The following is a 21,914-nucleotide window of genomic DNA, read 5'->3' on the forward strand; positions in this document are numbered from 1 at the left end:
CGGGAGGCAAATTGGGAACTACTTTTTCTCTTTTCTGTGGTCACTCTGCAGGTTGCCAGATCCAAGTTTCCCAATTTTATGATTTCATTTGTGATCCCTCTTACTCATTAAGCTCAAATCAAAATGTTGCAGGTGTGCCGGGTCCGTCTTGGGGTGGTGGTGGTAGAACTGGTGCTGAGAGCCCCTTGTGGCCTTCCCAGCCCACAGGCGGCCTCCAGCCCTGCCTTCTCCACAGACGGCCTGAGTGTGGACCTGTGCACTCGCCCCGGCGGCCCTGGGGCTTATCTCATACACAGAATCCTTCAGAGGGTATTACGTTGCAGACAAAGAAAATCTGAGACATGGGCAAGGAAAGCGGGCAGTATATTTTCATGCACAAGAGCAAGTTTGCAATGGCGTTTGAAAGATAAATTAAGTTTCATTGTATAAAGGCTCAAATCCATCTACTTTATTATTATTACCTTCCCCTGCCATTTGTAAAGCTTCTTTTGAAGAGTTCTGGAAGAACAAACTTAGTTTCCAAAATGAATTTTCAAAGAGATGACTGACGTTGTCATCCTCAAAGCAACTTTAATAAAAATGATCTTTGTTTCCTGGCAGGAAAGGAACCCAGCGTATCATTTTTTTAATACAATAAAATTCACCTAACATCAGGTGGGAGAAGGGTGGTAATAAGGGATTTGGCACCCTTTGTGAACACACACTGCTGCAATTCAGCTCCAATAAGCCTAGAAAAGCCAAGCCAATGTAGGAATATAAAACTGCAGTTTTACCATTAAAGGACATGTTGCCCCCTGCGATTATGTGTACATGAACAAAAAAGGAAAATTCTAGGTTGGATGTTGGATATTTAGAGCTCCTTTCCTTCAACAATTTTAGCAACAGAGAGAACCTTTTCAAAGGGTTCCAGAGCTGTGACCAGAGAAGCTTTAGCCGGAAAGATTTAAGGTGCTCTTATCATTTATATTTCTTCAACAAATAAGAGGAAACAAAAAACTATTACCAAGCATTTCAAAAGAACTTTCTTTGGTCTCTGGAGATGAAGGGTGAAACAAAAAAGAACGTACATATCAACAAACAAAGGCCAAAGAATTTGATCAAAATAATCCAGTACACTAAAAACAATATGTTTAACTCAACATTTAAGCACTCAATATTTTGCTGGTAAACACTGAGCAGATTTTGATGGAGTTAGGCTGGACTAAAAAAATTTAATAAGTCTTAGTTTAGTTTAAAGACCACAGTGAAGAAAACAAGAATACCAAACCCCTGCCTCTAACTTTTAAGAATTAAGTATTGGCAATAAATCCCAAAGATTCTAATGATCATAATCTAAAAACAGTGGTGTGATACATTTTCTTAACATAGAAGAGACAATACAGAAAGAATATTAATTTGCAGAATAGCCCATGTCTGCAAAGGAACAGCTATTCTGTCACTACCTTGGTTCCAAAGAGATTCTGCAGGGATGATGTTTGTGGTGGGGTGGCTCCTAGGAGGGGGCAGGTTCCTGGTGGGTCAGGGGGCCTTGCAGGCCACATACTGCTGCACAGAAAGAGCACAGCTGTGAGCCCACCCCAACCCTCCCAAGACCTCAGTCCCTTTATCTGTGCCTCCGCCCAGATAAAGATGCTTTCTGGCATCTGCCCAGAAAATCTGCTCTGGACAACTAGCAATCATTTTACAAAGGACCAAGCATGAGCCTGACACATTACTGCTACTCAATCCAAGTAATGAAAATTATTCATTTTTTATTTTATTTACTTATTTATTTTTTCTTTTTAGGGCCACCTCTGTGACATATGGAAGTTTCTGGGCTAGGGTTCGAATTGGAGCTGAAGCTGCCAGCCTACACCACAGCCACAGCAATGCCAATTCCAAGATGCATCTGTGACCTACACTGCAGCTTGCAGCAATGCCAGATCCTTAACCCACTGCGCAAGGCCAGGGATGGAACCTGCATCCTCGTACACACTATGTCGGGTTCCTAACTCACTGAGCCACAACAGGAACTCATTTTTTATTATAGTAATTATTTTTCCTGTTCAGGTCATAACTGAGGGTCAGGAATATTATACCAGGACTTAGAAAATATCCTAAGATGCAGGCATAAGAAAAGGGGCTACCATATCATCTACAAGTGACTGTCACCATTACAGACCAGAATAGCACCAACAATAAAGAAGAAAAGTCCTCCCTATATTAAGCAGATAATGTCTGCGTTAGATGCATTCTGAGTGCTTTGCTTACTGTCATTAACCTCCTGGCCGCCCTCTGAGGTAGATGTTATTACTCACATTTAATTGAGGAGAAGAATGAGGCAGAAAAGTTGTACCCAGGATTACAGGGCAAATAAGCACCAGAACTGAAAGCCCGGATCACAAAACTCTGCGCTGTGGCTGGTCTCATAGCTAATGATTCTGAACTCCTCTCTCTGCAGCGTCATTCCCAGGAAAGAGCCATTATTCGTAACTACTACAACCAACGATGCTGTCTCATCACGGTGGTGCTTTGATGGAAGAACAAGTCTTCTAAAACTTGTAGAAGATTTTATAGAATGACTGCACACATTTCTTACAACGACCATAAAATTATTGTCAAAGCAGGGGTTTCCTTTAGAACATAGATCCTATTTAAGTGATAATGATGGTATATTGGCATAAAAGTTAAAGGACAGGAGTTCCCATCGTGGTGCAGTGGAAACGAATCCGACTAGGAACCATGAGGTTGTGGGTTCGATCCCTGGCCTCACTCAGCGGGTCAAGGATCTGGCGTTGCTGTGAGCTGTGGTGTAGGTTACAGATACGGCTCGGATCCTGTGTGGCTGTGACTGTGGTGTAGGCTGGCGGCTACAGCTCCGACTGAACCTCTAGCCTGGGAACCTCCTTATGCCATGGGTGCAGCCCTAAAAAGACAAAAAGACAAAAAAAAAAGTTAAAGGACAGTCATGATTAGAAATTTTAAGCATGTTACCAAAAGCAAGGAATAAAGGCATAAAAACTAAATAGCAATCTCGTCAACATGTTTTGTTAAACAAACACTGATATTACAGTTTTGCATTTTTTCAGCATTTTGGTTTACAAATAATTTTCACCTGTGTTAAGCCTCGGGATGACTCTGTGAAATGAGTGATGTACTGTACCCCAAGTTCAGAGTTAAGAGAAAGGCTCCGAGTCCACAGGATGGCCCAAGGTCACGCAATAGTGAACAACATGGCCCAGAGGCAAACTCAAGTCTTCCCGGTCCACAGGAGTGTTCCTTTCTTTTCATTAATTAACTAGTAATTAATTGTTTAGCTTTCATTACATTTTTCTTTGATTTTGATGAGAACTCTTTGTAATAGTTTCAGTGGTTCCCGGTTCTTTTTTAAAATAGAAATTTTAAGTGTACAGATGATAATGCAACATCCACATGCGCTAATGAGGGACCGCCTCCCCAGTCCAGTTACCATCCATCACTGTACAGGTGATGCCCTTTCGTGCACTTAGTCCACCTCCCAGCCTCCTTTCCCACCCATGGGGAGGATGGAAGGTAAAGGAGAAAGGCGAGGTGTCTGTAACCCTGAGAGGTGAGAAGCAGGAAGAGTTTCAAAGAGGTCAGAAGAGGTGTGTAAGGTTATAGTGACCTTCCTCATGAAATCTGAATTTGCAGCAAGGGCTTACTTGAAGTAGTCTTGAATTTTTCTCCTCGTTTTAAAAAAGAAATGATTCAAGGGTAAAGGTAGGCTTTTTTTTTTTTTTTTTTGTATATGTTTCTGCACTCTATGGAAGAGTCATGGTATTTAACTTTTATTTAGAGATGATGATATAAATTTAAGACCCTGCATCCTCCTTATATAGACAACAAGTTAAAAGGAGGTTTTAGACTTTCAGCTTCTCTGTAAAGGCTTTGGTGATAATTACTTTTTCTCACAAGGAAAAGATGAGATTCAATTCCATAAACATTTACTGCACACTTAATTAGGTTTGAGGTACTGAATGATATTCAGAAACTAAATTACGGAAATCATTTTTTGGTCATTTTGCATTTCCTATTACATTTACATACATTTTACATAATGATTAGCCTTGGAAAATGCTCACTTTCAGCATTAAATTCATAAATCTAATTAATACTCTTGAGTGCTGGTCAAACTTCATTTCCTATGTGTGTCGTTTTAATTGTATTTACTGGGATGACCACTGCCAACATCTCTGTGGTTTCTCTGATCCTAGGCTTTTATATAGGCTGTTCTTTCTCTGGGGACCCACACCCGCCTGCTGGCCCTGGAGGGGCCACTTCCTACTTCCCCTTCGTGTTCCAGCCTATTGCACAACTTGATCCTCTGTGGGGATTCCATTCTTCTGTCATAGGTTCTCTATGTACCCTGGACTTTTCAGTACAGCTTGATCATCTTGGCACAGTGTCTCCAACATAAAAGTGCTCAAGAGATAATCTGGTGAACAAATTAGGAATAAATGAATAACAGCCAAATGTCACCCCTGGTATTTCCTATACACTTTGCCATGATATAAAGGGCAAGAATTTTAACTAGAGATAGATAACTTCAGAGAGCTCTTACTCTTTCTCACTGAGCAGAAAGTATACTGGCATTGGATAGGAAAACACTACTAGGTATATGCAGAGAAGTGGAAAAAAAAGAAAAAAAAAAGGACACAATTAGAGAACAACTCAAAAGAGATAGGATGATATGGAAAAAACTAACACTGCTCCCCAGTTGTTCTACTAACTTACAGGTTGAAGAACTGAGTGTAAATTAAAATAAGGATCTGAAAACCAAACAGAGGTAACCATCACAAGCATCAAGTCATATATACTCAGTAAAATAAGTTTTGACGAAATAGGAGGCTATCAGCATTTTCCTGTGCTTTGGTGTTCCCATCATAAACAATTACATTGTATATACGTAGAGGTGCTGGTTGAGATGTTCCACAGAAGACAATGACAAAACCAGTGTTCTTGACATGGTTATGCTTGCCCCCAAAAGGATCCTGAGGTGCCTGAGGGAAGAGGTCAGGTACTCTCCAGGAGGCTCCTTGGCTCCCAAGGGCCACAGCTCTCAGAGCACCTGGATTAGGGTTCAGTGTCAGCATGCTCTATGAATGACTTAGCCTCTTCCAACTTGTAATCTTTTCTCATGTATTTATGTGATTAAAACACTTGAAAAAAGTGAAAGTGAGCCATCTATAGTCTGATCTGTTAGTCTTTGTCAAAATTTCCAAGATTCTCCCAAAGGCTATCAGTCTTAGTTCACAACATCCCTAGAAATTCATCCCTCAAGCTCCCAGGAATCAATACTGGTGATTAGGAAGACCCCGCAGTTGCTGAGGGTTTAGTGGCATTGCAGTACTGAGCTTTTTAACTCAGGTGATAAGTTGTTCACTTCAAGGTGTTTGCAATCTTTTGGTGCTTTGGGTTTACAGTTGAGTTGGCTTTTAAATGATTTCACCGTTAATATTTACGGAGGGTCCAGATAGATGGGGGAGGAAACAGCAGGTTAACTTTCTCTGTTGTCAATGGAAAATGAGTTCAACTGTTATGTCTCCCCCCCTCACCCTGATGGATGGCTTCTGGGCTCTGGTCAGTGTGGTGGGAGGTGCTCAGCAGGGAGGCAGTCATGTATAATGTATGGCCTCCACTGTAAATGACACTCCAGGGCTTTCAGGTAATCTGTAGTTCCAACCTTAGACATTTATCTTTGTAGAGACAAGCATGGGTTCCTTTGGGCATAGGAATGAGAAAAATGAGAAACAGTGTGATCAAAAGCTTGAGTCCTCCTTGCCCCCCAGCCAAGAGTTGGTCATGCTCATCCACTAAATGTCCCAGAACATTCATTCCTTCTAGACCAAGGGAAGCATTTACGATCTGGCTTCAGTAAGTGAAGACACCACCTCACCCATTTGCTGGAATTGCAAACACACCCCAGGACATATAATAATCATCTACAAAGTGCTAAGCATACGTTCAGGGCAGATGGGTTAGGGTGGTACAGGAAAAAGAAGGTAGAGAAAAGCAAAAACAGAAAGATCCAGGGGTTCTTCTGAGCAAGAGGGACTGATATACTGAATGTTTATTCCTTATGGAAATTGGGATTTAAAAATTTCACACAATTAGCAATTTCCAGTAAATTTTCAGAGACTCTTTGCTGAGCTAGTTTTTCAATTCTGGGTTTCCCAGTATTCACTATAACGATATTTGAAACAGTTAATATCACCAATCACTTTAATTAGGCAATACAGTCTCTTTTTTTCTTTTTAGAAAAATAATGTGTTTGGTTCCCCGAAGTTCTATTTCTAATGAAAATTAGCACCTGGCATTTATAGGACCTCTTCCCTAATGGTCAGTGATATCTTAACTGGGCCCCATGAAAAGGTGCCCTGGCAGGGCAAGCATGGTCTAGGCCATACGTCCTCTACCACACCTGTCTCTCCACCACTAAGCCACCCTCCACCGCTGCAGCTTATCAGCTTACCCAGTTCCCTGGAGTGGCTACCCACTGCCTAATGGAGTCATCCCCACCCCTTGGTATGGAGCATAACGTTGCCCAATCTTGCCTCTGTCTCCCTTCCCTTCTCCCATCCCAGAGACCTTAAGAACTTTGTAATCATCACAAAGCTAGTCATTGAGAAGCCTGGGATTTGAAGCTAGGTTTATTTGCTCTGAAGAGTATGTTTTTTTCCCTGTGTCCTGGGACTCATTTTAGAAAGTTAGGTCTGCAATTTATGTGATGCATAATCAGAGTAATTATTTGAATATTAGAGTTGTTACCTACCTGTGCCAAAGGAGGGAAAAGCTGATTCTACCTACCTAAAAGACTACACATGACACCTGAGACTGTCTTGTATTTTAGGTCATAATGATCTTGAATGTTAATTAATTAAGTAGTTTCTAATTAATTTAGAGCAAAGCATTGTTTAGACCTAGAAATTATACATTGATTTATAATAGATTAACCTAAAATGAAGCGACTTTTAAGTTTATATTACAGAATCTTTGGATCTTAATGTAAACTCTGCTTTGGGAGGTTTTAGACTACAGTGTTTCCTTTCTCAAAATAATATTGTCATCTAGGAAGAAAGTAATATAAAGAGATAAACTTCTTTATGGATAAATAATAAAAAGAATATTTACAAGCCATTATTTAACTGCCTCCTCTGGGTGAAGACCAAACTTTTGGACAAAACTGTTCCTATTAAAAGGATAATTTTTAGAATCTGGAGAATAAATTTTTTTTTTTTTATTTTCCCACTGTACAGCAAGGGGGTCAGGTTATCCTTACATGTATACATTACAATTACATTTTTCCCCCAGCCTTTCTTCTGTTGCAACATGAGTATCTAGACAAAGTTCTCAATGCTATTCAGCGGGATCTCCTTGTAAATCTATTCTAAGTTGTGTCTGATAAGCCCAAGCTCCTGATCCCTCCCACTCCCTCCCCCTCCCATCAGGCAGCCACAAGTCTCTTCTCCAAGTCCATGATTTTCTTTTCTAAGGAGATGTTCATTTGTGCTGGATATTAGATTCCAGTTATGAGTGATATCATATGGTATTTGTCTTTGTCTTTCTGGCTCATTTCACTCAGTATAAGAGTCTCTAGTTCCATCCATGTTGCTGCAAATGGCATTATGTCATTCTTTTTTATGGCTGAGTAGTATTCCATTGTGTATATATACCACATCTTCCGAATCCAATCCTCTGTCGATGGACATTTGGGTTGTTTCCATGTCTTGGCTATTGTGAATAGTGCTGCAATGAACATGCGGGTGCACGTGTCTCTTTTAAGTAGAGTTTTGTCCAGATAGATGCCCAAGAGTGGGATTGCGGGGTCATATGGAAGTCTATGTATAGATTTCTAAGGTATCTCCAAACTGTTCTCCATAGTGGCTGTACCAGTTTACATTCCCACCAACAGTGTAGGAGGGTTCCCTTTTTTGGAGAATAAATTCTAATATAATCATAATGGTTATAAAATGGTACCTGACTCACCATTACCTTTCTTTTAAGAAAGTACAAGAAGCAGCAGATTCTTTGAGGGTGAACAGGAAGTGAGTTACCTGTTTCACCCACTGTTCTGATGCAGCCTAGAGCAAACTTTACCTTTGAGTGGTTCTAAATAGAAGATGGGTTTTTTAAGGTCATAACTTGCAGTATATGGAAGTTGCCAAGCTAGGGGTCGAATCAGAGCTTCAGCTGCCAGTCTATACCACAGCCACAGCAACACAGGTTTTGAGCCACATCTCTGACCTACATCACAGCTCACGGCAATGACAGATCCTTAACCCACTGAGCGGAGCCAGGGATGGAACCCATATCCTCATGGATACTAGTCAAGTTCATTATCGCTGAGAAGTGATGGGAACCCCTCCTTTTGTTTTATGCTTTATTCAATAAGGCTCATAAAAACCATAATTAGCTCATAGCTCAGGGGTCAAAAGGGAAACGCCTGACCTTCTTAAAGAGCTGTTGTAGAACTGGGGGTGGATGAGAGTTCATTATGTATTTACACTACTGATTCTTCAAAACTTGCACATGCATAAATAAAAGGGTAGCCAGAGGCAACCACATTTTAAAATTCAGCAGAGCTATCAGAATTTAAAGAAATTCTCTTTAGGATTTTTCTTGATGGAGACAAGTGTTAAATTCTCTTTTTTTCCCATTTTTTAGTTTTATGGACGTATAGTTGATTTACAATGTTGTGATAATTCCTGCTGTAAAACAAAGTGACTCAGTTATACATGTACACATATCCATTCTTTTTCGGATTCTTCTCCCATATTCAATATTCCCATATCCAATATTATTCACAGAATATTGGGTAAAATTCTCTGTGCTACACAACAAGTCCCCACTGGCCAATCATTCCATATAGCTCAGTGTGCATATGCCACTCCCAAACCCCCAGTCCTTCCCTCCTCATTTATATTTCATATCAAATTAGAGGTTCATGAGATCAGATTTGAAGGGAATGAGACAAAAAAACACTAGGTCATAGGAAAAGAAACAACACAAACCACGAAAAGCAAGAAGACACCTATGGAGCATTCAGTGTGTATGAGAAGCAAGGTTTGAAGTATTGAAAACTATTACCTTATTTAATCCTTTCAAGAACCCTATAACACTGAAATGCTCAAAGGCTCCTGCATGAAGAAGAGAATGGGTGTCTAAAGAGGTGGTGCCAATAGAGTGACAATGTCTTTCCTGGACTTAGAAATGAGAGCCAATAACAGGCTTTGCTGCAGCTTGAAAAAAATTTTTAAAAAGGACCTGCTCCATAGTTCCTAACATCAAACTTTTAGACCACAGTCTACCATATGCCAACAACTGTAACTCCTACACCAGGAAGCTTCTTAGAACAAAATGCATGATTATCTTCTTCCTTTCATTAGTACTGATGATCTCTTTCTTTCCTTTCACTGCCAAAAGGTTACTGTCACTGTTCCAGGGCAGGTACCACAGACACTCCCTGACACTCCTGTACTGAGTGCCTTTAACAGAGAGTGCTGTGGGACACCCAATGAGGGGCATGAAGGAAGGCCTTCAAGGAGGTCCACATGACTCCAGGATAAAACAGAACATGTTTGGGAAGTTTAATACATTTTCCCAAAATAAACACATTGCTTTACTGCCTATTTATCCTCAGTGGAGTGAACATTTGTCCTTCACTTTCCTCTAAGATCAAGCATGGCTTTTTTCAAAGGACAATAGCATCCTGTGATGCACTTTTAATTTGCTGTGTCATTTGTTACTAAAGAATGTTTGATGAGTAATTTGAGTAAATCAGGAAATATCAGAAGTTAACAACAAGGCTTTCATATCAGTACATGTTTGCTATTTAACCACATAAAGCAAAGCAGCAGCAGGGGAAAATGACAGGAGTAAATGAGAGTAGTACACACTTCCAGTCTACTAGGGATCATGAATTTAAGGCAAAATCCATTTAATAAAAATCTGGACTTTTTATATAGAAATAAACAAAGTCGACTTATATATGAAACTGCAGTTGTTGTATAAGTCTTTCTGTTTTTAAATCAGAAGGGTTTTGGATGAATAAACCATTTATGCTTGCCTTTTATTAACAAGAAATGTTTCCTATCTCATTTGAAACGGTTCTTACCTAGGACACAGCCTTTAAAAATGCAAAATATGTCTTCCATGCCTCAGGCTCTTAGCTCGTCCCTGTTTATAATACAATGAAGCTCCTATACAGCTTGTCTTTTTTTTTTTTTTTTGTCTTTTTAGGGCAGAACCCACAGCATATGGAGGTCCCCAGGCTAGTGGTTGAATTGGAGCTGTAGCTACAGGCCTACGCCACAGCCACAGCAACTCGGGATCTGAGCCGCATCTGCAACCTACACCACAGCTCAGGGCAACGGCAGATCAGATCGTTAACCCATTAAACCTGTGTCCTCATGGATATTAGTCAGATGCACTTCTGCTGAGCCAGGATGGGAACTCCTACATTTTAAGATTTCAACCCTGATTCTTAGGAACAGAAACTACTCACAAATTGCTTTTTAAGCATAACTCATAAAATGAGTCTTTTAGTATACATGTAAGTGTAACTAGGTCACCATGCTGTACAGTTGGAAAAAAAATATGAATAAAAGATAAAAAAGAGCCTTTTGTATCATTTTTAAAATTAGATTCCATATATAAGTGATATCATATGATATTTGTCTTTCTGTCTGACTTACTTCACTCAGTTTGATAATCTCTAGGTCTAGCCATGTTGCTGCAAATGGCATAATTTCTTTCTTTTTTTTTTTTTGTCTTTTTGCCTTTTCTAGGGCTGCTTCCTGAGGCATATGAAGGTTCCCAGGCTAGGGGTCGAATTGGAGCTGCAGCCACTGGCCTACGCCAGAGCCACAGCAACTCGGGATCCGAGCCGCGTCTGCGACCTACACCACAGCCCACGGCAACACCGGATCCTTAACCCACTGAGCAAGGCCAGGGATCGAACCCACAACCTCATGGTTCCTAGTCAGATTCGTTAACCACTGCACCACAATGGGAACTCTGATTTCATTCTTTTTTATGGTCGAGTAATACCTCACTGTATCTACATACTACATCTTCTTTATCCATTCCAAGAAACTTATTCATAAAACGGAAACAAACTCACAGATTGCAGAACGAATCTTAGGGTTACCATAGGTGAAACTATTGGGGGGAGGGAAGAACTGGGAGGGAGGGAATAAGACATACACACATTACTGCATAAAAGAGATGATTAACAAGCACCTACTGTCTAGCACAGGAAGATCTACTCGATAGTCTGTAATAACCTACTTGGAAAAGAAGAATGGACATATTTATATATATATGACTGATTCACTCTGCTGTACACCTGAAAGTAAAACAACATTGTAAATCAACTCTACTCCAATAAAATAAAATTATAAAAACCACAGGACTGTTGAAAAAGCTTTCATTTGAGGGGACAAGCACACAAGCCACCCATGACTGTCAACGCACAGCATTAGAATTATGAGGGCTACGTCTCCATCAGAGCAAAGCGTCTGCCATGAATTAAAATTACATTCACATGTTTAAGCGTCAGTTTTAGTGTTTTGGTTGTTGATGTGATTGCTGCTCTTTCCATCCCTGCAGACACACGACTGTAATAGATGTTTTCCCCACTCAATAGTTTCTCCTGAATGAATGAATCAAAGAATGATTTGGTAATCTTTGAACATTTCACTGAAATGAATATCAAAATATTTAATTAGTTAACATATTCAAGCACTGAGTTTTAATTAAGAAGACACAGCGCTCCAAAACATCTATGAACAAATTAAAGCAACAATGCCTAAAGAACAAAAATGAGAGTCATTTGAATTACAAAGACGTGACTGAGTCTCAAACTACAGCCCATCAGAAGGTATAAAACGTCATTAATGAGGGCCACTGCATGCTGCAGATTACATATAAATACATACATCACAAGCACGGAGTCACAGAGAGAATTTTTGTGAGGGCAAGAAAAGCACAAGAGTTTGTGTAGAATTTCTTTATTTAGAGGAGCTCTTTTACTGCCAAAGTATAAGGGTTTTCTCTGTTGGACTGGATCTGCACGTAATGGCCAATGGAGAGAAGAGGGAGAAATGAGGTGATTCTAAATGAGTAAAAGAAAATTAAGCTCTTCCCTGTCTTATTAAAGAACAAAAATTGAATCTATGAACACACATTAAAATTCTGCCTGAGGTGCTAGTTTCCTCCCCGGAATGATGGAATTTGTGTTCTTCCTGGCCATTTCAGGACTTAAATAATTTTACGCGACAGAGCTGATGTGTGGACCGATGCAAAGACAACAATCGTTTACGTTGAGAGTTTAGTGCAGTTTCAAGAATCTGCATGAACCAAGCTGAGTGTTCTAGTGGAATCAATACACACCCCCTTCACTCAGCACGGTGCGGTGCACAAGTGAAGTGTGACTACATTTTCAACACCAATGAATATGAATTAAAGAAAAATCAAATCAATCGAAAGAATGGGTTTTGGCAATCACACGATGACAGTATTTTTGAACACATAATGCTGTGCAAAATGCAGAAACGCCAACAGATGTTCACTTGCATTTCCTCCTCCAGTATTTATCTTACCATTTGGGAAAAGCTTTCTTGTATTGCAGTTTGATTACATGTGCATTTTGCAAATTTCCAGATGTGTTCAAACGTTTCAATCTACATTATGGCTTTATATTTTAGGTCCCTATGATTCCCTAATCAGAGTTCTTAGTTCTCTAAACATTAAATGAAATTGAAAATTTTCATAGACCCATTTAGATTGAGAGCATTATGGACATTTTTTTTTCCCCCAAGCTAGTCTTTCTACATATATTGGTCTTCCATCAACTCAATAGATAATCAGTCCCATTATGCTACACTATAGTAATGAACCCCATGAAGAGAATATTTACTTCCCTGCAAAAAAAAAAAAAATCTTATTGGACAGGTGAGTTGGAGATAATTTCTTCTCTCAAATTTGTGTGAATAAAATGTCCCCGTTTAGGACAAGTAAAGGTGGAATCCATGGAGCATTTCCCTGTAATGCTTACTGAACAGTTTACCACAAGAATTGATCTTGATTCTGGTATTACAGATTTTGCTGATGGACACAGAGAGTAAATTTGTTCACTTCAAGCTGCAAACATTGTGGAAGAAGGCACAAGGGGGGAAGACTGCAAAAAGACCCCAGCCAATTCCAGGAATGGTTAACCAATGACAAAATGATATTTAATAACAGCGAAGCAGGGCTGAACTTGGAAAATCGGGCAGTATGGCAGGTATAAAAGAGGTTGTGACAAGGCAAACTGAGATCTTTGCAGTTAGAGCTGGGCCTGATGAAATGAAGTGACACCTCTGTTCTGGACACCCTCACAAGCATCTGAATTTACATTTTTATAGACCTAAGAATAAAAAGCCTGAGGGTATCTATGACTAAGTAGTAAGGCTCCAAAGTCTTCCAAAATAACTAGAAGGCGTAAGAGAAAACAAGATGGTGCCTTAGCAAGGCAGATGCTGGAAAATATCAACAGTTGTTTGGGACAAAAGTAACACTTTAACAAGATAAAAAAGGGGTTGTGGGGGGTGGGGTGGAGAGGGCTAATGTGGCCTGCCCAAAGAAATGCTTTCAAAGAAAATGCAGACTTGGAAAGATCTTACAAAGATGTGGATGGCAATCCAGCTGAAAGGGTTTGAAGGAAAGAAGCAGCAGGAATTGAAACTGTGATATCATCTGGTATTTGTCTTTCTCTTTCTGACTTACTTCACACAGCAGAAATTGACAGAACATTGTAAATCAACTGTAATAATTAAAAAAAAAAGACTAGAAAATGTTGATAAGCAGAAAAGAGAAGGTTGGAGAGATGGTCAGGGTTTCAGCTTCCTTCAGCGTGGAGGCTCTGAAGGTGAGTGACCCCTACCACCTGCTCACATTTCACCATGATGCCTCCGTGGTAGAACCCCTGTCCTGATGGTCTGTTGTTGCTGAGTCTGGGCAACTCTCAAATTGCTCATATAAAAAAAAAAAACCCAAAGCTCTCAAGGCCATGGTCAGAACGTCAGTGTTCATTTCATAGCAATTCAGCTTTCAGGAGTGAACAAGGTCTGGTGTGGGCCCACAGGTACACTTGGGTCTTGGATGGCCACCATATGAGGGTGTGCTTGGGTCACTCACAGTGCAACCCCTCAGTGCCACACAAATCAACCCAAAGGGCCTGTGCAGTGTCAGTGGCATCGCTTTTCTTGCAGAAATACTATCTTACACCAGGAATAGAGCTTCTACTCATCCCAGGGTGTTCTCACAAACAGCATCTACAAGTGCCATCCTAAATCCCACACAGGAAATACTGTGTTAAGTCATCAGAGTCAACTAAAAACGGTCTCACTACACTTTATAGGTTTTTCAAATAAACCATTCTGTGAGTCTACCCTAATTTGAATTCTCTATCAAGCAAGATTTGTCTGTTTTTAATCTTGAGCCTGTGGACTGAAACTTATCTATCTCATCAGGCAGAAAGAAGTCTAACGGAATGCCCTTTGATACGTAGTGATAACGTGATCAAATAGAACCAGGTTTCAAAAGGTTAATGAAATAAAATTCTACAAAAGGCACAGGGAAACAAACCCCATGTAGCCTTAAAACTGTGAATCTAAATGCTTCCTTGGAGAACACTATGCAAAGGCATAGATTATCTTGAAAAGAATCTATTCTGATAGTACAAAATATCTGAATCCCTCTGAAACAAGAAAGAAATTTCCTTTATGTAGATTAATGAGCTTATGACAAGTTCATACTCAGGAGTTATTCAGGCACTCCTTTGCTTCTTCCTAAGAAGAATACATTTATTTTATTCATTCACTGTAAAAGTTATACTTTGTAATTTCTTAGCAATATAAATCATCACGCGACGAGAAACGGTGCCTACACGGTGGTAATAAACTTAAATCTGTTCAAATAAAGACTTCACAATGATCTTTCCAATCACCTGTTTCTTTAGGGAAAAAAAAAGTTACGCCACCTCTTCAATTGAGAAATTAGCCCATTTACTAAAGGTTAAGGGCTTAAAACTCCATGGAAACAAAAGACATCAACAGAAACATCCCACAAAAGTCATTTAAGGAATAGGGCTCAGGACATCGATGCCATCTGCCCTGGGGTGAGAAAACTGCAGTGAGCAGTTACTTTTTAGGAGAAAAGCCACCTCGGAACAGACTGCGGCTTTTGTTCCTTATCTTCAAAGAACAACCCACTGGCCTCAGAATCCAACTCTTCACCCAATACACGACCAGCCCACAGGAAAGCCCTTTCCTTTTCCTAGTCCTTTCTGCTAATTAGCACCAATAAAGATTAGGGTTTCTGCAGCAAATCCCTGGAGAACACACGCCCAGAATTAACCAGCTGGATTTCCGGTTTCGCCTAAGATCATCCGGTCTCAGCTCTGTACCTGATGGGCGCGCCTCGGCTGTGTGCGGGTTTCAGCAGGACCGTCACCGTATTGTCGGTTTGATTCAAAGGTGTCTCAAGTTCATAAGCCGGCATGGAGGGTGCTGGGGAAGAGGTGCAAGATGGGAGACTCATTATTTTTGCTTTATCTTTTCCGTTTTCTTTCTACTTTCATTTACAAAGAGCATTAGGAACACCCAACACTTAAAGTGCCTCTAGGAACTGCCCATGGACAACATCTAGGTTTCTATTCTCTCCAGAAGGTCAGACACTGCAGGAGGCGCTGACGTGGTCTTGAGCTTCACCTGGGTGGGGGTGAAAAGGGTGCGTGGGAGGGGGTGTAAAGGGTGCATGGGAGGTATTAGTAACACTGTTTCTTGAGCTGGATTCTAGCTACATGGGTGTAGGTCACGGAGATAACACCTTTACAATCTGTGTGCTTTTCTGTACATACACTTTCCTCCAAAAAGTAAATGCAAATTGAAGAAATAATTATGGGGTTCATAAAACTGATTGTTACAGTCCTCCCATCCAAGTCAAGGTTTCGTGTGGACCAAAGATCTGTCTTTGGGTTCCTTGGATCCATCAAGTCTCCTATACTTGAAGACTTCTGTTGGCCTTGTTGGACTTGGTGACCACTTAGCACGACCATGGAAGAGATCCTGAGTTGAAGTGAGAAAGGCCTGGGTTTGACTTTCTGGTATGTTTTGATTCGACCAGCAGGAGAGCTCAGGCCCGTTTATTCTCTCTGAAGCTTCAGTTTACTCATCTTTCAAAATAAGAGAAATTATCCTCCAGGATTATTACAGAAAGTCAAAGAGATTACAGAAATGCAAAGATAGCCAGGCAAATATAATTCTATAAATGTTCGTCGTCCCAATGCAGATCCTACTTCCAAGGCCATTTCTCGGCATTCGTTGTTTTCTAGATTGTTAAGTCTCATTACAGAAGGTAACAGAGCTCCTTTGGTAATTTTGTCATCACCACAGGCAAGAGGCATCATTTCACGAGGGCTGTACTGAGGTAGGGGTACATGGCCTTTTTAAGGCCCTCGGGTTTATGTACCTGATGAGAACACTAGAGATGGTTTTTTGTTTTCTGTTTTGTTTTTGTTTTCTGCATATATAGCTTTTTAAATCCCTTACATATAAAAAGCATTTTTTGTAAAAGACATGGGTTATAGCTCAGGTCCATTTATTGAATTTTCTCCGCATTAAAATTAGCTCCAATTGTATTAAAAATTAACTCCAATTCTTAACACAGAATCACATTTTGTACAAAGAGTACATGAAAGTAGAAAATAGGGGCCCATAAACGGTAATTTTTTTGAGCTATAAAAATCAAATAGTTATTCTTGATGAGCCTGTGTGGGCTAACTAAAATGTCAACTGTCTTTGCTTCTGGATAGAACTGTTGAACTTGGTGAGCTGAGTTGTCACATCAACCAGAATTTTCATTTAATACAAATGGTAAAAACGAATGCTTTTTCTCTAAAGGAAGAGCCTCTTTAAGACAATAATCTTTGAGAGAGTTCCCATGGTGGCTCAGCAGTTAATGAATCTGACTAGCATCCAGGAGGACGCAGGTTCAATCCCAGGCCTTGCTCAGTGGGTTAAGGATCTGGCGTTGCTGTGAACTGTGGTGTAGGTCGCAGACATGGCTTGGATTCTGCTTTGCTGTGGCTGTGGTGTAGGTCAGCAGTTGCAGCTCCGATTCGACCCCTAGCCTGGGAACCTCCATATGCCATGGGTGCGGTCTAAAGAGCAAAAAAAAACCCGATAATAATCTTTTCAATATGATTTCCATGGGGAGAAATTACCACAAAAGGGGGGTCTGGAGGTATGTACCTTGGCACACATTACCTCTTTAAATCTCCAGGATAAATTCATAGACCAGGTAATTTTGTCTTCATTTATATGCATGGGTAAATTCACTTGATCGAGATCAGAGAGGAAGTGTTTGGAAAACTGTAACTAGAACCCCTATCTTTTGATTCTAGGCCCAGTGGTCTTTCTACTCGCCTATCTGTACAAACTAAGTCATTTTCCTAACCTCCCATGCACTTCTTCCTCTTTTCCAACTCTCTGTATTGTTCTTATAAGCTAATGCTTAATATCAAGTGTCTATTAAATTTCAAGTTAAGTTCCTGCTCATCAATTGAATCTCAGACAACAAAAAGTTATCCCTTAAGCTATAAATGCTTAAAACAAAATTCTAACACCCACAAAATCTAGCAGAAAACTGACAGTGCTCTACTCGTATTTCCCTTCCTTCAATTCTAAAGAAAAACTTTCATGAAACTAGGGATGAGGGACCACAGATATAAAAATCAGGCTGGATATGACTTAGCTAAGCCTGGCTGATGAGAAGAATTACCGTCCTCATCCTGCTCATTCATCCCCAACGCAAACAGTCAGAGCCCAAACTCACAGACTTCCCCACTCGTATCCAAAGGGAAGGAGAACGTCCCTGGAATTGTGTTGATTGCTGTTGCATATCCCACACCAGATGGCAACCCCATTTCCTCTAGTTTGAAGCACAAAGACATTTTCTGCACAGTTGCACATGACCAGAAATATTTTCCCAATTCTGCCTGTTGTTGGAAGGCATAATTGAGTCTCTAGAAGAAAGAAGCTGGAGGATGTAGGTGCCTGGTGCCCCACTCTCTTTGGGATATGAAACTACTAATGGTGAAGGTCTCAAGGAAGGCAGAGCCTCCTGGAAGGGACCCCACGCAATGCTGCCTTTACGCTGAGCAATCCATCATTCATGGCTCATTGCAGAGATTTTCCCAACACGGCTGCTCTGGGAACTCAGGACTGTGAGGGGGTGAGTCTCAGCACAGAATCACCCACTCGTGACCGTGTCCTTCAACACACATGAAAACCCGGGACGATGGTCTTAAGCTCCCAAGTCATAACTATTGATAGCATTTCATTGAGTTCCATGAGTCTGATTTTCATACACGCAAAAATATTCATTCATGTGTACATTTGGGTGGGCTCTGCATGCTTAACAGTGGGAATAAAGAAGTACAAAAACGCCACTTCGGATCAAAGGCACAGCACAGGAATGTACCATACCTGATATCTTGGTGGTGAACTGGTTTGTTGCCGGAGGTCCAAAACCCTTAGCTGTGCTAGCTCGGATGGTGAAGGAGTACGTGGTTCCAGGATAGAGTCCAAAAAACAGAAAATGGGTTTCATTGCCCAGTTTCGAAACTCTTCCACTTTGATTGGATAAATCTATTTCTGGGTCAAAGGAACTGACTGCTTTGTAGGTGATCTGTAAGAGAAGAAGCATGTGATAAAATAGCTGGGGCAGGCAAACCAAGACTGCGTCTTGATCCAATAAACCCTGCTGATGTATGCGCTGTCATGCTTTCTAAGTTCTCCTGCTCACTTAGACTCTTCAAATCCTGGATCCAGCAAAGGGGCACAGGAACTCAGCCAAAACTGTTAGGAGTTATCACTTTTATAGACAGAGGAACTGAAAACCAGTAGGTTAGAACATAAAGAATGAGTTCAGGTTTAAGCTAATACCTTGAAGTTGTTTGCTTTCAAAATGTCAGGTTGGAAAACTACATTACAACCAGCTTACAACAAAGTAACAAAATACACAACCAACTCAAACAGATCAGGACCAACAAGGGGAAGACCTCCTGGCTCACCCAGGGCCAGAGTCTGATTTTGCACTGAATGCGATTATTGTCTGCTGGGAACAAGGGCACTTTTCAGAGTTTTCATCAATGTGGGCAAAGACGTCTGCTCCAAAAATAAATCCTAGATGCATGTCAGTAGCTCCTGCTGCTGTGACTGTGGTGTTTAGGACATGTCCTATTTACTGTTTTCTTTAGGGCTGTGCTGCCCAGTAGATGAGCGGTCAGGATGGGAATACTGTCTGCTCTGCACTTATTCACTGTGGGAACCCCTGGCCACAGGTGGCCACGGAACCCTTGGAACGTGGCTGGTGAGGCTGAGCAACTGAAAGTTTTCATTTTATTATTATTTTTAAAAATCTTTTAAAAAAAGATGAAGTATGGTTGACTTGCAATGTTGTGTTAATTTCAGGTGTACAGCAAAGTGATTCACTTATATGTGTACATATACAGATATACGTACATGTTCTTTTTCGGATCCTTTTCCTTTATTGGTTATTACAAGATATTCCATATAGTTCCCTATACTGCACAGGAGGTCCTTGTTGTTTACTTTATATATAGCGGCGTGTATGTGTCAATTCCAACCTCCTGATTTATTTAAATTACTTTCTCCTTTAGTAACCATAAATTCGTTTTCTATGTCTGTGAGTCATTTTATTTGAATTGACTGAAATCTAAATTTAAATTGCCCTGTGTGACTAGGAGCTGCCATTTCGGACACGGTGCATATCTCGAAGCTTCCATGAACATTGTCACACACCGGGTGTTCAAAGCAGCCTGGATGGGTCTGGATTGTGTGAAAATAAATATAACGTGTGTCTTTAAATCCTGCCCTTTCAAATGCTGTTTTAAAGAATTTCACTCTAGGTAGTTCATCAACTCTTCAAGAATATACATTTTAGGGGTGATTACCAACTTCTGCTGGTTGTAATGACATATTTTTTAAATGTGGCATATTCAAAAGTTTTAAATTGCAAAACTGAGCACTTTTCTTGCTTTTAAATAGGTTAAAGTTACTCATAATTTATGTGCATGAACACTAACACGGTTATTATACGAAGTGATAATTGACATTCTTTCTCCTTATATTTATACCATGTCATTATAATTAAGGAGACCTCTCTGAAAGAATATTTAGATTGAATCAACTAAGCTTTGGCAAGAAAACATTTGCTGTGCGTAGTAATCACCGCCGTGCATGACACCATCAGAGGGAGGCGGTGGATCTGCTGTTAACCCCCTAGCAGGCTGCCCTTGTGAGGGTCCTCGGAGTCAAGAGACAAGATCACGACCACCTCCAGCTGCCACTGGGGAGGTGGAGCCGGGGCGAGATGGGGGGACTTGAATTCAGCAACATCTCCACTGGGGGTGTAGCTACTTACTTTGACCCCCACTCTGATAGCCCCAGAAAAGACGGAGGTTCAGAGAAGGCACATCTAAGCTGTGGCAACATAACTGCTCTCCCAAGTTTGCGAATCACTCCTTTGCAACATCGTCACTGCATGTGCCCTGTGTGCCGAGCACTGTGCCCTGAGATGGGGTCTCATAGGGTGATTCCAACACCGCACCTGCCCTGGCAGGGGTTGGGTGGAGATGACAGTCTGGTGTCTGGTGGGGAAGGAGAGACACAACCTAGCAGGTACGGTGCCGTTTATTTAGAAGAAGGACCGGCACTGTCCACCGGGGCTGGGGTGACCTTGCCCGTTTGACTGTCTTACTGAAAGCTCTAATGGGACACACATGTACGCCACGTCCAAACTCCTGAGCTTCCCGCTCAAACCCTGCCTACCCTGCCTCCTCCAAGCTTATTTCTGAGCCCTTGATACAGTGGCATTTAATTCCTTCTGTCCTGCTCAGGGGGCAAAGATTTACTGCCCCCCCCCCAACACTGGGCTTTTGCTCTGAACTTGCACTTGCCTGGAACATGAGAGGGTTAGTTCTGTCCCATTTCCTTCACTGTGAATTCAGGTGCATTCATGCTATTCAAATACTGAGTGGACTCTGACTCTGCGGGCATGGTGGTCAGCAGGTAGACACAGGCCCTGCCTACAGGGAGCCAGGAACCCGGACTGGGGTGGGAGGACCTGGGGAGATATCCAGTAAGCAAATCAATAATTTTTAAGCACTAAGTGCCATGGGAAAAACAAACAGGGGGCTAAGAAAAAAGGGCACTGTGGGGGAGAGTGCACGTGCACAACACTTGGAACAGCTGGGGAAGGGCCCAGTCAGGAGACAACAGTTAATCAGAGGAGACTAGAACTTGGGAAGCCATCAGCCAGGCCGAGAGTTTAGGGAAAAACAGCATGAACTGAGGCCTTGAAGCAGGAGCTGGTCACAGCTGATGGATGGAGAGAAGGCCCACGTGTAGCCCAGGGAGTGAGGTGAGCGTGGTCAGGGGGTGGGGAAGTGGGCGGTGCCACTCCCTACAGCACGCTGCACCCCAAGGTAGGAAGCCTCCGACACACAGTGGAAGCCTTTGAACAATTTCAAGTATGAAAATACTGTAGGGCGCAGGGAACTATAACCAGTCTCTTGGGATAGAACATGGTGGAAGATAAGAAAAAGAATGTGTATACATGTATGATTGGGTCACTTTGCTGTACAGCAGATATTGGCACAACACTGTACGTCAACTATATTTTAATTTTAAAAAGTTTAAAAAATAAAATAACTGGATTTCCCTTATGGAGAAATCTCCTTGGCTGCCAGGCAGAGGCTGATTTGCTTGAAGGGAACACTGAATGGAGTAGGGGTCTGCTAGGAGCCGTGGCAGAGGCCATGGGTGAGGCTGCAGCCCAGGCCAGAG

At 41.3% G+C, this 21,914-nt stretch overlaps 1 protein-coding gene across 6 annotated transcripts in view; it reads right to left on the reverse strand.

The window, feature by feature from the left end:
* The window catches only part of PTPRM (protein tyrosine phosphatase receptor type M), a 749,971-nt gene that overhangs the window by 270,669 nt on the left and 457,388 nt on the right, over nucleotides 1-21,914 (reverse strand). For all 6 annotated transcript variants that reach the window (XM_047793745.1, XM_047793747.1, XM_047793743.1 and 3 more), the window contains exons 10-11: nucleotides 18,531-18,732; nucleotides 15,449-15,551 (exon numbers count right to left, since the gene is read on the reverse strand). In XM_047793745.1, the coding sequence (XP_047649701.1) occupies nucleotides 15,449-15,551; nucleotides 18,531-18,732 (305 nt within the window). The remainder of the gene's footprint in view (nucleotides 1-15,448; nucleotides 15,552-18,530; nucleotides 18,733-21,914) is intronic.

This window comes from Phacochoerus africanus, chromosome 8 (genome assembly GCF_016906955.1).
Source record: "Phacochoerus africanus isolate WHEZ1 chromosome 8, ROS_Pafr_v1, whole genome shotgun sequence".
In the NCBI taxonomy this organism is placed as follows: Eukaryota; Metazoa; Chordata; class Mammalia; order Artiodactyla; family Suidae; genus Phacochoerus; species Phacochoerus africanus.